General features: G+C 41.1%; 1 protein-coding gene across 1 annotated transcript; it reads right to left on the bottom strand.

Moving 5' to 3' along the window:
* Positions 1–3,268: 3,268 nt before the first annotated feature.
* On the bottom strand, positions 3,269–14,937 carry CASP3 (caspase 3). Its single transcript, XM_026847221.1, has 8 exons — positions 14,059–14,937; positions 12,341–12,493; positions 11,007–11,099; positions 8,308–8,432; positions 7,683–7,811; positions 5,529–5,704; positions 4,968–5,085; positions 3,269–4,688 (listed from the first exon to the last, which is right to left on the bottom strand). The coding sequence occupies exons 3-8, from the start codon at positions 11,078–11,080 to the stop codon at positions 4,465–4,467; spliced, it is 846 nt and encodes a 281-aa protein (XP_026703022.1). The 5' UTR covers positions 11,081–11,099; positions 12,341–12,493; positions 14,059–14,937; the 3' UTR covers positions 3,269–4,464.
* Positions 14,938–15,676: the final 739 nt, after the last annotated feature.

Here is a 15,676-nt window from a genome sequence, read left to right as displayed (position 1 = left end):
AGCCCAGAAGAGGTAAAATTGCTACAGCTCCATGTCCCCAGGTCCAACCAGTAGCAAGGCTGATGAGTTTCCAGTAGGCACACACACCCAGAGCACACATATATACCACACACATACACATATACTTGTCTGTGTGCTGGTTTTGGCCAGGATAGAGTTAACTTTCCATGGGCTGAGAGGGAGCACAGCTGAAGGGCCCGGTCCCAGTGGATCATTGGAGCATTCCATGTCATGTAATGTCATGCTCAGTATATAGGCAGATGCCTGTTTTCAGTTTCTGGATCGGTGGGGCAGGATTCTCTGGTGCAGTCAGATCACTGCTGGGGATGGGCTCTGTACCAGTTGCCGCTCAGTGAGGCTCTACTGCGTTTTACCCATTTTAGACTACTATGGCTACCGTTGTTTTTGTTACTACTACTAAATTTTTTTATTCAACCTACAAATTTCTTCTTTTGTCCCAACAACTGGCCACGTGAAATTTGCTACTTTGAATTCAAACCACAACAGTATGTAATCACACACAGTGATAACACAGACACTCAGAGTACCCACACAAATACAAAGCATCAAGACCCTCATCCTCCTCCCCTCTGACTGAGCAGAACAGGGCTCCATGGGTGGGAACATACATGTCTATAGACATTCAGCCTGCCCTGTAGCTGACCCTGGAGCCCAGTATCCCCCGTTGCTGGCACCTGAACATACAAGCCCTTGAGGCCACCGCTTCACTCCAGTTGACTATCTCACTCATGCAGACACATGCAGGCATGGAGCTGGCCAGGACTCTCCTGGTCCCCCACAACAGCCAGCTCCTCCTGCAGCCTTACCTGTAGACATCCACCACCACTGGCTCTGAGGCCCTTTCACCTCCTGCCCGGCCTGATCCTCGCTGGTGCTCACACACTCACTTGCACACCCAACCCCTGCTCCAGGTGCTGCACCACAGGCACAGGGTTCTGGCCCTTGGTCCCACCCCTGGGGCTGGCACTTGGTCCCACCCACTTGGGTCTCCCTGGTCACTGGTGCACAGGCCTTTCAGCCCATGGTCCCAGCCCAGATGCTGGAATGCAGATCTGTGCTTGCTCCAGGTGCTGGCACCATGGGCACATGGGCCACTGTGACCCACGGTGCTACTCCCGTTGCTGGCCCATAAATCAGGTCACTCCAGTCACTGTGCCACAGAGACACCAGTGCTCTGACTCCAGGTGGTGGCACTTGGCCCTGTCATGGACACATACAAAGCAGAGTCCCCCACTCAGGAAGTTAAACCAGAATTTAGTAAGTCACTGTGCTGCTCAGGCTCAGGGCATGGCCAGACAAGCATATTGACCAGGAAATTACTTATGTGTGACCAGCCCTTTTTATCACCTTACACCTCTATTTTCCCCAGCTGGTCCTCCCCAAATCATCTAAATCCACCCCTTTCCCTGCCTTTGGTTCTTTCCCTAAACATCCCATAATAAATCCTGTGCAATCCCCAAACGCTCTTCCCCTGCAACCCATGATGGGCCCCACCATGACATGAATGTGCTCCTGCATTGACTCACCTTGATGGGTTTTACACCTGAGTCCTGGGGCTGAGGCTCTCCTGGGACAGCTCTGGGAGGAGCCCACACAGGGTGCCCATCCCTGCCCCAAGTCCGTAATTTGTGTTCCTGTGCAAGTCTGGGTTTGTGGAGATGAGCCATTGATGGGCTGATGGCTCCTGCCATGTGCCTGGGAGTAGCCCTGCAGGGCAATGTATTATTTAAGCTTTACCTCCTGCCCTTGTCTTTCTGTGCACCTTTGTGGGTGTGCAGACAAGCTTTCATCACATAACCCAAAAATAAAAAGATAGTTCAACTGCCCCTTTACCAGTGGGGCCTGCTGTAAAACTGACATGTGCTTCCTGCCAGGTTTTTAGCATAAATCACCAGTTGCTTTCTCTTTTAGCTTCAAACTAAAGCAGCTTCCTCTGTCTCATTACACCATGCAATCCCTCCTTTCACCTTGTTTCCAGTCCTCTCCCTTAATCTCCAATTTTTCTGTGATTTACCCAGTCAAAACCCATAGCAATGATTAACTGGCAATTGCGTCTCTATACTACGGCCTTCATCTATTTCTGTGTGGTCCTCACATACTGAGCACCACCCTACAAGACAAACATTTAAGTTGTCCTATTTTCCTCATGTCTTTCTGAAAAGCTGACTCTATTAGAATCTTCCATTCCACTACCTCTTTGACAAATTCAACCTTTAGTCTAGATAGATCACATTTTCCCAATTACTGAGCTCATGCTTAGCTCACCAGCTCTAGTCAGACATTCAAGGACATTCTCACCTCTCGCTCTCCATTCTCCAAGAGGCTCTGTCTCTACCACACGTCCCACTAACTGGAACACCAACCCTCAGCTAGAAATACCCAGAAGTCCTCCTGGTACTGTGAAGGAATTTACTGACTTGGAGTAAAACACAGCTGTTGTCCTGAGAGGAAAGGACTGACAGGAATATTACCTCTTTCCCTAAGCTGTACCTCTACATCTTCCTAAATGACTCATTGCTCACCACAGCTTAACTTTGATTTTGTTTTGCTCCATGTTAAAGACTATTGGAAAGGTTGTAGAATCATTTTTCCTTTATAAGACCAAGAAGGATCAAGACCAGAACCTATTAAATCCAAGGGAAGAGCAAACTCTACGGCAGCACTTTTTCACCACAAAATAACTGAGAATTCACGGAACATTCCTATTCCCAATTACTTTGAAGCAAATTAACAAAGTTCTGTCAGTCATTTACAACATATAACTGTGCAGCTGCTTGTTGTAATTCACAACCTACATATAGTATTTGAAAATGCTACTTTTAGCTATGTTTAACAGGGGCCTATTTAGTTTTTCAACAGAAGCGTGTGGGTAATTAGTCTGCCTGGAACTAAAGCTTCAATCAGTTAAAACAGACTAACCCTCTCCCACAAAACATTTCTACGAGAGAGACAAGATACCTCCTATTCATCTGGCAGTCACAGAGAACTCATCTACAATGTTTAAAATTGCCTCCTCTGCATAACTTTTGAACCTGCACTTCCCATGTCTCAGTCACTACTCTTATTACCTGACTATACCGTAGACAATGCTTCAAAGCAGCTTCTTTTCAACTTCAGATGTAAGGCAGATGGGAAAGGAAAGGGAAAGTATTTTGAGAAAAAGGGACATAATTGAAGTTAAAATTAATTTGCAAAAGCTAGCAGATCTTAAACAAATAATACACACAGGAAGGCATGATACAATTTAGGAAACAGTATTTAATTTAAAAAAAAACCCCAGATGCCTCTGGAAGTGACCATCAATTTGCTAACATTGTTTATGCTACAGAATTTCAAGAGTTTTAAGTCTTGTTTTGTAAGTACCCTATAATCATTTACCATTCTGTCTTCCTCTCAAAAACATGGCCACAAGCTGAAACATCAATAAAAATGTTTTATAATTTTGTAAAAACCTGTCCCACAAAATTTAGAGTCAAGAAATACAAATTTACTATTTGTTAGCATATTTTGGCTAAAGTCATGTAATTAACTCAAATTGATTAAAGAAGTGAAATTTATCCAGTATCGCAAATCTAGGTTTCCACACAGATTAAATGTGGTATGCACACAGCACAAAGGAAACCCACTCTTATTTATGGCCAGAAAGAGGAAAGCAGACTAATCAGAATGTAGACTTCTTTTTGCACTGATTCTTATAGCCCAAAATATGCCCCAACAGCTCCCCCACTTAAGGAGCTGCAAAAAAAGGAATTCTGCAAGACTGGTCCCTTAGTCACTCAGCTTCAAGGTCAGAATACAAAATTTATTTTGAAACAGCTACCATGTTGATATGATTGCTTTACCTAAGATTCCATACAAAAAGTTATAAAATGATCAGGAAAAAATGGACTCTATTCTAAAGGTGCTTCCTAATTGTATGTAAAAAAAGAAATGGCTGTTTTCCACCATTTATGCCCTAAGTTATAAAAACAGTTTAGGTTATTTATAACCTAAACTTTAAGAATTCGAGTTAAGAAGAAATGTATGACACCATCACTATCATATTATCATCATTACTAAACATATCACGTCCTGAATCTTTTTCCTACTGGCAAAGATATGAAATGAAACTATTTACAAGAACTGTTTTTTTCTCTACCCCTTCAAAGTGAAATGTAGCACCAGATAGATCTGATAAGTGATCTGATCTTTTTTCAGTCTCCTCTTCCTAATTTTTCAAGATACTCAGAGCACAACTTTCAAATTTGCCCATGCTTCAGCTACTCGTTTGCATTTCTAACACAGTCATACTATGTTTTACTTTTAATAATGGACATAGCTAACTTTGAGACAGTTCATTATGCCACACACAGTAGTGAACAGTAATTCAGATTTAAAAGTGGTATTCCATACTAACATTGTATATAAATTACAGATAAAAACATGAATGGAAAAATTCCTTTATCAAGGGAAGTAAAATTCTTTGGTGAGCATAGAGACAATGCACGGAATCTGTTTCTTTGCATTAAAATCCTGCCGGGTTGAGCAGGACTCATACTCTGCCACTCTGCGATTTACACGAGTTAAAATCTGCATGAGTTCAAGTTTCCTTGCATGTTCCTTCAGCATTTTACACAGTGACTGAATAAACCAGGAGCCTTCAGCTGAATTCCTCCAGGAGTAATAGCCTGTGGAAGAAAGAGATGTCAAACTGATCAGATGTAGCAGCCTCTGATACAGGACAGGATAGCAATTACGGGAACAATGCATTGTTTCCAATAGGAATCCACATTTTAAAATAAAAACTTAAAACCACTAACTAACTAACTAAATACAGATTTTTATCATCTCTCCAAATTCCAACTCAAAAGATTTTTATAATCCTCTCATCTTTTCTAATCTAAGAGAACTTTAAGTAGGTAGAAAATCAAAAGGCAGGAAAATTATCTGCTTTGCAAGTCTCTCACCTGGAGCTGTAGAATATGCATACAAGAAGTCTGCTTCTACTGGTATTTTTTGGCACATTGTTTCTTCTGATCCACTGTCTGCCTCAATACCAGAATCCAATTCTGTCCCTCTACAAGCCTATTTAGTGGGAAAAAGAATGGAAAATAAAATAAAAAAGAAAGGCAGTGATCATGAGCAGAACACTGATTTTTGTTTGTTTGTTTTAAATAATATCCTGATAAAAAAACTGCAAAAATAACAAGAATTTATAGATCACATTTCCATTAGACAGGCTCAGTAAGATAGATATTCATTCAAAAGTTCTTTCAGAAACGCACTACGATATTGAATAGTGTTCAGAAAGATTTTACTCAATCCATAGAATTAAGAGAATGCAATCTCAGCTATTACAAATACTGCCTACCTAATAGGGCAGGCTGTATCACTTTTAGACCTGAAGAGAATCCATTTAAATCAATTTTAGAAATAATTTAACTTTTTTTCCACTAATAATTAATAAGAAATAACATTTTTATTAAGTATCCAGTTGATTTGATGATCATTGTTCAGCTGTACATCACCTGAATGAAAAAGAGCTTGGGTTTTCCTGCTAAACTTCTGCACCTGTCACCTCTGAAAAGGCTTGTTAGTGCTTTCAGTTCAAGAGGGCCATCTGTACCATAGATTAATCCTTCATCGCCATGGCTTAGCAACACACAAACAAAACTGCTTCGCTTGCTGTGGTCTTCTTCAGAAACTCAAAAGAAAAAAAGAGAATTATCTTAAATTCTTGCATATGCTAAAAGCTCTGAACATCTGATGCTTCCTATGTGACAGAAGTCTTCTAATTCTCATGTTTAGAAACTTTCCACGAGTTTTTACTTCTGAACAAAAGGAGCCAGCCTAACTTACTGCAGCAGGCTGGACACAGAAAACCCCAAAATAAAGGCCAACCCTACCCATTCTAGGACATGTCCACAGAACTGGGCCAGGAACTCTCTGAGGAGACGAAGAGGGTGTTCCCACAGTGTCTGAATGGTACACCTTGCTCATGCAGTAATGACCAAGAGTCTTGTGATCTGGGATCAGACTAATGGAAAGTTCTGAGTTTTGGGAAAGGATGGTGAAGTCCTGCCTCTCTTTCCAATCGGAGATGCTTCATCTACTTGGATTCCTCAGGAACTGAATGAAGCATGAAAATTGTTGCTGCTGCAGGGACTTGGGTACTAGCATTACCCTTCTCTCTCTCACTCTTGCCCTGTAGTAAGGTCTAGAAAGATTTTTCAAGCCTCTGAATTTTGTACTGAAAGACATTTAAGGTTCATATAAAGTGTCTTACAGAATTAAGGTTCATATAAAGTGTCTTACAGATTACAAAATAATCTGTAGATTTTTTTTTTCCATCTTGTGGTATGCAAAGAGCATAGAACAGATATTCTCTGATGCCTTCTGTTGCCTGACATTGCAGGGATTGTACTTGAGGACCAAGACAATTATTTTAAATATATGAAAAGATACAAACATCATTTAAAAGAAAGGTTCCAAAAGGAATTCTGAGTGGGAAACTCAAGAAGATGCAAGATTTTGTAGATGAAAAGTGTAACCATCTCAAAAGCTGAGGTCTTCTGTTAAAAGCTTGCCAAAACCCGGAATTTCTTTTCTGGAAAAACTGAGCTATTTAGATTTTTCTCAAGCAATTCACATTCAAGTATTTCTACAATCTACAGACAAACACTGCATCTAGAAGAGTCAGGAAAGGCTGTTTTTTTTGGAATCTCTAGTTAGGCTGCAATCTGTAGTTTAGACTATTTGGAGGCCTTATACCACAGGTAAGACAGGTGTTTCCACTTTCCGCTACTGTCAACAGACAAGCTGCAACTATACTAATGAATTATCCATGCCTGGGAGCATTCTCTGGCATAAATTGTTAACTGGCACTAAAGAACCTACATATATGTTAGCAAACACATTTAAAAAAAAAAAAAAAAAGACCAAACAGGATTGCTGCAGGCTAACTGGCTGTTGGGACTAATCCCAGGACCACTGTTACTGTGGAACTGTGACCTGGAACAGTCTGGGAGAGCACTAGCATGCCAGAGAACATTCCAACAGTTAACTAGAAGAGACTGTTTTCCAGGGCCACAGATACCTCCATACATCATTTAATTTACTGGTCTAGATGTAGCCAAGTCCAAACAAAGTAGGACTAACACAAACAGCAGTATAAAGCTCTTGACAGAAGGGTGTTTTGTTTCACAAGTCAAACAAACCACAAGTTGTTTCTCTAGAAGAAACGATGTATATCCAGTCCACACACTTGCAGTTCTGGTCCCTCAACCAGAACCCCCCCTGGATCAGAACACCTCTTGGGCCACACCACCAAGCATATAGCCCAGAACCCCTCCACTCAATTAAGCAAGTTTCTTTCCAATTCACAGAGCTTCAGTGATCCCAGGGTCAGAATATAAATCAGTCTGCATTTAAGTTTTAGCGTTTTTTCCATCCTTCTTCAGATGAGAAAGGATATAGAGACAACAGTCATGGCACAAAAGATGGAGAGATAGCAAAGATGAACAAACATAGAAACTATGATGTACATGCCATCCTTAGTAATAAACCACTGGTAGGTGTGAAATATCATCTAAAAGAACTATGGAAGAAGAGATGTGAGGGCTAGAGATATATTTGGAAACAGCAGTTGATTTAATACACTCACTGATCATTATATTACTTACCATTTTTCAATAGTTTAAAAATGTCCCTGCTTGAAAGATCATTGTTGATCTTTATTTTATAACCCAACTTCATAAAGACTTCTCTGACACTTGCAGCATCTGCATCTGTACCTGAACGGGGTAACATCCCTATACAGAAGAGAATGGTATTATTTTTTATATGATATAGATGGCATGGTCTCATTGAGTCATATTATTTTCTCACTTACATCTGTATCAGTTTGGAATATTATTCCATTATTCCAGACACACTCTAACAGAACAAACTATTACATATGCACATCATCTCCCTCTCTCTGTACCTATATTGTATATTTATCTGCTCCTTCTTCTTGTATCTACCTACCTAAAGACATAAAAAAGGATTTTATTTGCAAAATAGAAATCACGACTAAAAGGTAAAATGGACTTTTACTGCCTATCAATTTTTCTCCCCACTACTGCTATATCCTGCATGTTCTCTCTATGCATATTTGGAAGAATGCACTGAAATGAATCACACCCATTCAAACCACTTAATTTTCGATTGCAATCAAAATTAGTCTGCATATTTAATTTTGAAGAATAATACATGTCACTAGTTTATCTAAATTCAGGATAAAACTTCAACATTTGAAAGTGGTACCAGTCTGTCTGTGGAAGTTTTTATTGTTTATTATTACACATTCTCCCATCTCTGGATAATCCATTCTGTAACTGTAGTCTGGCAGAATTCCAGAGTCCATAGACTTGCTAGCAGGTAGGTTCCTTCTGTAGAGAAATCAGACAAAATTTAGGTATTAATCTCTCATCACTCTAGTTTCAAAATAATAATAAAATACAGTTATTTCAGAAAAAAAACCAATGAAACTGATAAGGTTTGCTTCTTGTCTTCAAGAAGTTCCTGCAGCAACCCAAGAGGTTGGAAGGTCCCTTCCAACCCAAACCATTCTGTGAATCTAAGTTACATCTGTGAAATCAGTTGGTAGATCTGACTTAAGGCTAGTGAAGACTGTACTTGCACAGATGTTAAAATAAAACAAACTACTTTGTAGAGTTATGCTCCCAAATAAAACTTTTGTTTCGAGTTGGTAAAATGTGCACATAGACAAGTAATTTAAAAAAAGTGGAGGGTCATTTGTACTTGTAGTAATCTTCCATGCAATCTTAAAATTTAAAGAATCAAGGAAGAACTGTGTCTAAAACGATAATGCCTCTGCACAGGAGAATATGAAAAATCAGCCTAAGGAAACCAATTATTATATCAATAAGAAATCAGTTGGATTTTTTTACTATCACCTTTTGAAAGCTATGTACCTGGAAACATGATCAGCTCCGAGATAGTAAATTCTAACCAAAAGTCATTTTACCATTGAATTTTCACAAGTAAGTATTCAAAACCTAGATAGACCAAGACTCTATACGCAGCTGTAATTCTGCCTTATGAGCACACCAAGTCAACGTTGTCTAGGCCTTTGGCACCGTTTCCCACAGCATTCTCCTGGCGAAACTGGCTGCTCGTGGCTTGGATGGGCACATGTTTTGCTGGGTACAAAACTGGCTGGATGGCCAGGCCCAAAGAGTTGTGGTGAACGGAGTTAAATCCAGTTGGCGGCTGGTCACGAGTGGTGTCCCCCAGAGTTTGGTTTTGGGATCACTCCTGTTTAACATATTTATTGATGATCTAGATGAGGGGATCGAGTGCACCCTCAGTCAGTTTGCAGATGACACCCAGTTGGGTGGGAGTGTTGATCTGCTCGAGGGTAGGGAGGCTCTGCAGAGAGACCTGGACAGGCTGGAGCCATGGGCTGAGGCCAACTGCAGGAGTTTCAATAAGGCCAAATGCCGGGGGCTGCCCTTGGGCCACAACAACCCCCAGCAGCGCTACAGGCTTGGGGACGAGTGGCTGGAGAGCTGCCAGTCAGAGAGGAATCTGGGGGTGCTGATTGACAGCCGGCTGAACAGGAGCCAGCAGTGTGCCCAGGTGGCCAAGAAGGCCAATGGCATCCTGGCTTGTGTCAGCAATAGCGTGGCCAGCAGGGACAGGGAAGGGATCTGACCCCTGTACTCGGCACTGGTGAGGCTGCACCTCGATTCCTGTGTTCAGTTTTGGGCCCCTCACTACAAAAAGGACACTGAGTGACTCGAGCGTGTCCAGAGAAGGGCAATGAAGCTGGTGCAGGGTCTGGAGCACAGGTCGTACGGGGAGCGGCTGAGGGAACTGGGGGTGTTTAGTCTGGAGAAGAGGAGGCTGAGGGGAGACCTCATCTCCCTCTACAGCTGCCTGAAAGGAGGTTGCGGAGAGCTGGGGATGAGTCTCTTTAACCAAGTAACAGGCAATAGGACAAGAGGTAATGGCCTCAAGTTGCATCAGGGAAGATTTAGACTGGATATTAGAAAGCATTTCTTTTCAGAACGGGTTGTTAGGCGATGGAATGGGCTGTCCAGGGAGGTGGTGGAGTTCTCCATCCCTGGAGGTGTTTAAGAGTCAGGTTGACATAGTGCTAAGGGATATGGTGTAGTTGGGAACTGTCAGTGTTAGGTTAATGGTTGGACTGGATGATCTTCAAGGTCTTTTCCAACCTAGACGATTCTGTGATACACCACCACTCATGACTCTGCAATGGCTGTCAATTTTAGTTAGTCCATATATACTGAAGCTGGTATAGATTTTCTCATTTAAGCATATGGGTAAGTTAAAAGATTGGGGCCCGCTATTGTATTCTACAAATAAAAAAAAAGTAATGCTTTTAAATCTAATTTTCATTGAAATATTGAAAAGAATGACTTCAGAAACAAGTTAAGTTCCCAGAGAGAACATAATCTGATCGATAGTGCTACACCAGTGTAAAAACTAGCTGTCACCAGGAAGAACAGGCCTGTGTTTACCCCCTCCCACCCCTGTAAATTCCCCTTGCACTTGTGCTTCCACACATATAACCCTAGAGTAGGTCAGCTCAAGCAGCTGAACTGACTGCCACAGGTTCAGCTGCTTCAATCTAGAAGCAGTTAAAGGAAAGGGGTGAACATTTAGCCCAGGGTGAGACAGAGAAGTCTCTTTTCAAGAACAGCTTAACCACTTGATAATACTGTAAGCCAAGTCTAAGCGCACCTCAAATGTTTTGCATTTTAGTTTCTTGTACATACACGTGGCCTGTTCTGTCAGAGGCTGTATGTTTTCAAACTCAGTACAACAACTCTAGTAGTTGTTTATGATTATTATAATTTATCATAATCTAAACTTTTCATTTTGGCATTGTTTCTTCCATGGCTCTCGCTTTGTGTTATAATACAAGATTCTGCAAGACTTAAATTGAAGACTTAAACCAAAATCACCTCACTTACCCTTTGGAAGCAGGAATAGATTTTGCATCTGCCAGATCTTCCCTCGAATGTGGCCCATCTCCTGTGGCTGCCATTATGGCTCTCAGTTATCAGCTTGAAAACATAATAAAATAGAAATTTATGACAGTTAATTTTCATATGAAATAATACCTTCAGAATGCTTAATTTTTTGTTAGGTTTCCTTAAAGCCTTAAATAATCAGAGAACATTTTTTTAGAGAAAACAGGAATGTTAGAAGGGGATATTCACCAGAATAATTAGCCTAGGAGCATTAGTATTGGTAGGCAAAAAAGATAAATTCTGAGTAATCCCTACATATCTTATATTTGAAAGAAGAACATGAAATATTTTTCTAAATTATTGCATTCTAAAACAGCTCTGGGAAAAATAGTCTGCAGATCCCTGTGACTAAATAACTGAAAATGCCTACAAAAAGCAGGATAAGAGACAAGCAAATTGAAAACAATCTTTAAAATATTGTAATGTCCCTACATGCATTAGTAGCATTTTAATATTCTAACTATCATGTCATATACGGATCCTTCCATCTGACTAATACAGAAATTGAGATCTAAAACCAACCAGTACAAGTTATTGGATATGTGCAAAGACTAACACAGAAGATTAGAGAAATAAATAATTCCTCTGCATTCCGTTTCAAATGAAACATCACTGCATCCAGTCCTAATTGGTGTATGTGAAGGCAACCGCAATATAAATAACAGAAAACCACAACAATGTTAACTTTAAAGAGTTGATGAAATGATGAAACTCTATGCTGTGGGCTGCTATTTACTTCTGATCAGAACACAGGACAAGAAATGATGATTGATACCAAGCCAGAAATCAATTTAAAAGCAATAAACCTCCCTCCCAATTACTCTTGTGTATACTCATGGAACACATTACTACAAGGTACCTTTAACTCACGATTCAGAAAAGGATTAAGCATCATAAAGTTAAATTGCCAGATAGGACAAAGTAATATGCTTATAAATGAAATAAGTGCTTTGACCTCAAGAAACAAACAAGGCACTACAAGACAAGAATTTTCAAGAAACTTACTTAGCAGGTATATTTGTGGTAAGTAGGGATGTATAAATAACCAGACCAAGTAGTAAGATTTGCTGGTCTGAGATGAGACTTAGGTTCTTTGGTGGCAAACTATATTTGCCATCCTACATCATCATATTGTATTATCTCTTAAACTTCATATCTGTACTCTAGCTAGTACATCATGAATTCTATTTTCTGTGGAAACAACTACTGATTCATCAGAAGCACTAACCTGGGTATGTATAACTCTCCTTGTTTCTTAAAAGACATTTACTTACATTTTTAGTGACTTCAAAAGATCTTCCAGGTTACTCTGAATACTATTTCTTTGTATCTTGGAGCACTGATGTAATTTAGAAGTCTTCTTGCTCATAAAATTATTCCAGTCTTGAGAGCTCTATCATGTAAAATAGCAGCACACAGAAAAGTTCCTGAGAATCAAATTATAGAAGTATCAAATAAGCTTGATTTTCTAAAATACATGATTGCTTTATATTTAAGAAATTCACTTTAAAGATAGTATCATGGGTCTGGAACTACAACTATGATGCTGAACTTGCCTGCCTAGCACCATGATCTGGATTCATTCATACTAACTTCAAAGTCTAATTCCTTAGAAGTTCCCTATGTGAAAAAAAGATAAGCACTTGTGCAAAGGGTAGTTCAAGTACCTAAGACCCGTGGCATGACAGTGTCCCAACCCTATGCCTTATCACTGGGCAGGGGGCATTAGCATTGACAACTGTCGTGGTTTGCGCTCAGAGGGCAACTGAGCACCACGCAGTTGCTCACTCCCCCCTTCCCCCTAGTGCTGGGAAGGAGAGAAGCAAGAGGCCCAGGAACTTGAGATAAGGACAGTGAGGAATGATCTCATCCTTCAAGGCACAGGCAAAAGACAGACTCGTTAGAGGAAGAAAAAACAAACATAGAATTTAATACAGACACTAACAACAGCAACATGTAATAGACAGAGAAGGACCATGAGAAGCATTACCACATCTTGAAAACAACTTCCCCCATCCCTCCCTTCTTCCAGGGCTCAACTTTGCTCCCGATATCTCTACCTTCTCCCCTCCAGTGGCACAGGGGGAAGGGAACGGGGGGTGCAGTCAGTCCCGCCACTTTTTCCACCTCGGGAGGGGTAGAACTTCTGGCATTCCTCCCCAGCTCCAGCACAGTCCTCCTCTCACAGGAGACAGTCCTCCACAAGCTCTCTGACATGAGTCACTCCCAAGGGTGTGTGGGTCACCCCTATGTGCTGCAATCCTCCTAGCACTGAGCTACAACAGTGGGGCCTTCTTCCCATGGGGTCCAGGCACCTGTGGGTTGGCGTGAGGCCCCCCACAGGCTGCAAATTGGTATCTGCTCCACTGTAGACCTTCATGGGTGGTAGGGGGGTGGACCTGCCTTCTCACCATGGGATACAGGGGTGTCTCTGCTCTGGTGCACCTCCCCCACTGCTCTTTTCTTCCACTGACCTCGGTGTTCACACAGATGTTCTCCTCTCGACACTTCCTCACCACTTCTCCCAGGTTCCCTTTCTTAAATATGCTATCACAGAGGCACGGCTCCCATCGCTCATTGATGCGGCCTTGGTGCAAAGGCAGGTCCAACTTGGAGCCAGGGGAGCTTTGAGAAGCTTCTCACAGGGGGCCACCAATGTAACCCCCTCCCCTGCTACCAAAAAACCCCACCAATCACTCAAATGAGGGGCACAACAAAATCTAGTCTAGAGTGACAATTGGTGTGTCCACTCAGCTGTAACTGAAAAGCAGAGCTTCTGATCCCTGGGAGGTGGAAAGTAAGGCTTTCATTGATAAGAATGCTAGAAGTGCCCCTGCCCCAGCAGAGCCCATCTTACAGGGGTTTCTATGCTTCTTTCAACACTGTCCCTATCACAATCATCCTTGGCTTTGGTTCCCAGCTTTCCTGAGCTCTTAGCCTGACACTTTCGAACAAAACTTTTCTTTGTAGGAAAACATTCAACCAGACTAACCCATAATTTTGATGCAACTCATGCTGATCATTCTTCTGGAGAAGCACAACCAAACCCTTCACTGTGGCTGGGACTAACAGGAGAGACAGGGAAAAGTTAACTATCTTGTCTGGTTTTTGTCTGCCAACGGTAATGAAGAACTACACCATCTAAAAAACCACAGTATCACATACCAACTCCATTATCGAAACTCGCCAGCAGGAGTGCTGAGAGCAGTGTAGCCATGTCAGCGTGGAATTCAACTTCTGCTAAAAGCCCAGGTGTTTATCCCAGCTGTCTGGCACTGTGAAGATCTGCAGTGCCAGCACTGCAAGTACACAAACCAGCTAGTGTAAACTAGTAAACGTGTGCCTACGTGAGCTGTGGTTACCTCCTGTCTCTCATATGAGCCAGCCTGGGCTACCAATAACTCCTTAGAGAAAAACACATCTAAAGTATAGGGAAAACCACCAACAGATGAGACCTTGGAATCATTAGGCTGCCTTGGATTCACACCAGGTGTGCTCCAATCAAACTGTTGCATCCCATTAGGGACTGGTTTTTAGTAAACTGGTGGGAATAACACTGGTAAACAGCAGCAGACTTAGTAGGCAAACTGGAGCCCTAACAGACTGGGAACCACCGAATGCTTCTATAACACAAATATTAAAGCATGCTGCAAACAGTAAGAGAGACCTTCAATATTTCAATGACCTTAAATACTTACCTCCTTGACACTTTTGCAACCTTAAAACTTGAACACTGCTTTCCTTGATCCAATGCCAAAGAAACAATGAAATTTGAAGTAGCAGTTAGCAAAACCTACAACTACAATGAACTACAGTATTTTGTTTCTGAAAAACGTAAGCCACATTTTTAATACCATATCATAAATATATTTCTTACTAAAGCCTCTGCATGTCTAGCTGACAGCTTACAGTTTAAATTGTTTAATGAAGTGTTAGAGCTTACTGCACTCTACTGCACCACAGCTGGAGATTGTCTGAGTGTTTACAGAAGCGAGAGATAGTGAAGAAAAACTGTGTATAATACGATAGTATTTAAAAATACAGATGCTTTATCTTCAGGATAGAATCTGTAACTGACCTTTAAGATCCATCAATTTCCGAGCACCTTAAAGCACCAAGTCACCTGCACTTCCTTAAAGAAAAAAAGACATCCACAAAGAGGTATCTGTTTTGTTGCTAGGCACTCAAATGCACGTTTTAATCTGCAGCATGTTTTCTGCTCTAAAGCACTAGTCAGAGTAACAGAAACATCTCTCGAGGACAGTGCTGATTCTAACAGACTACTAAGAATTGCCTCATCTTGGTTTAGGTAATGCAATGATGTCATGTTCTGTCAAGCAGAATACATTCCCTGTAGAGGATGAGCTCATGCTGTTAGGGATAGGGGAAAAAAATCGGGACAATGAAGTAAGAATTTAATTTTAAATTGTTATTCTGCTCCTTGATACTCTTTTCTCTGAAAGCTTAGGTAAGATGAGCTTTCAACTGTAAGGAAACTTAAAATATAAGTAGCTGAAATGAGCAACAGCATTTTTCTAATCTAGCAGACTATGTTCTGTAGGTTTTAGGAAACTTATTTTACAATATTTTATCAGAAAAAAATACAAAGT

This window comes from Athene cunicularia (genome assembly GCF_003259725.1).
Source record: "Athene cunicularia isolate RWA chromosome 4 unlocalized genomic scaffold, athCun1 chr4_part1, whole genome shotgun sequence".
In the NCBI taxonomy this organism is placed as follows: domain Eukaryota; kingdom Metazoa; phylum Chordata; class Aves; order Strigiformes; family Strigidae; genus Athene; species Athene cunicularia.
This window is presented reverse-complemented; position numbering and strand designations above follow the sequence as displayed.

Excerpts from the sequence above, each read along its gene's own strand:
- CASP3 (XM_026847221.1), bottom strand. The coding sequence starts at position 11,080 with ATGGCAGCCACAGGAGATGGGCCACATTCGAGGGAAGATCTGGCAGAT. Across the intron at positions 8,433-11,006 it reads TCTATTCCTGCTTCCAAAGG|AAGGAACCTACCTGCTAGCA; the intron begins GTAAGTGAGGTG and ends ATTTCTCTACAG. Across the intron at positions 7,812-8,307 it reads AAACTTCCACAGACAGACTG|GGATGTTACCCCGTTCAGGT; the intron begins GTACCACTTTCA and ends TCTTCTGTATAG.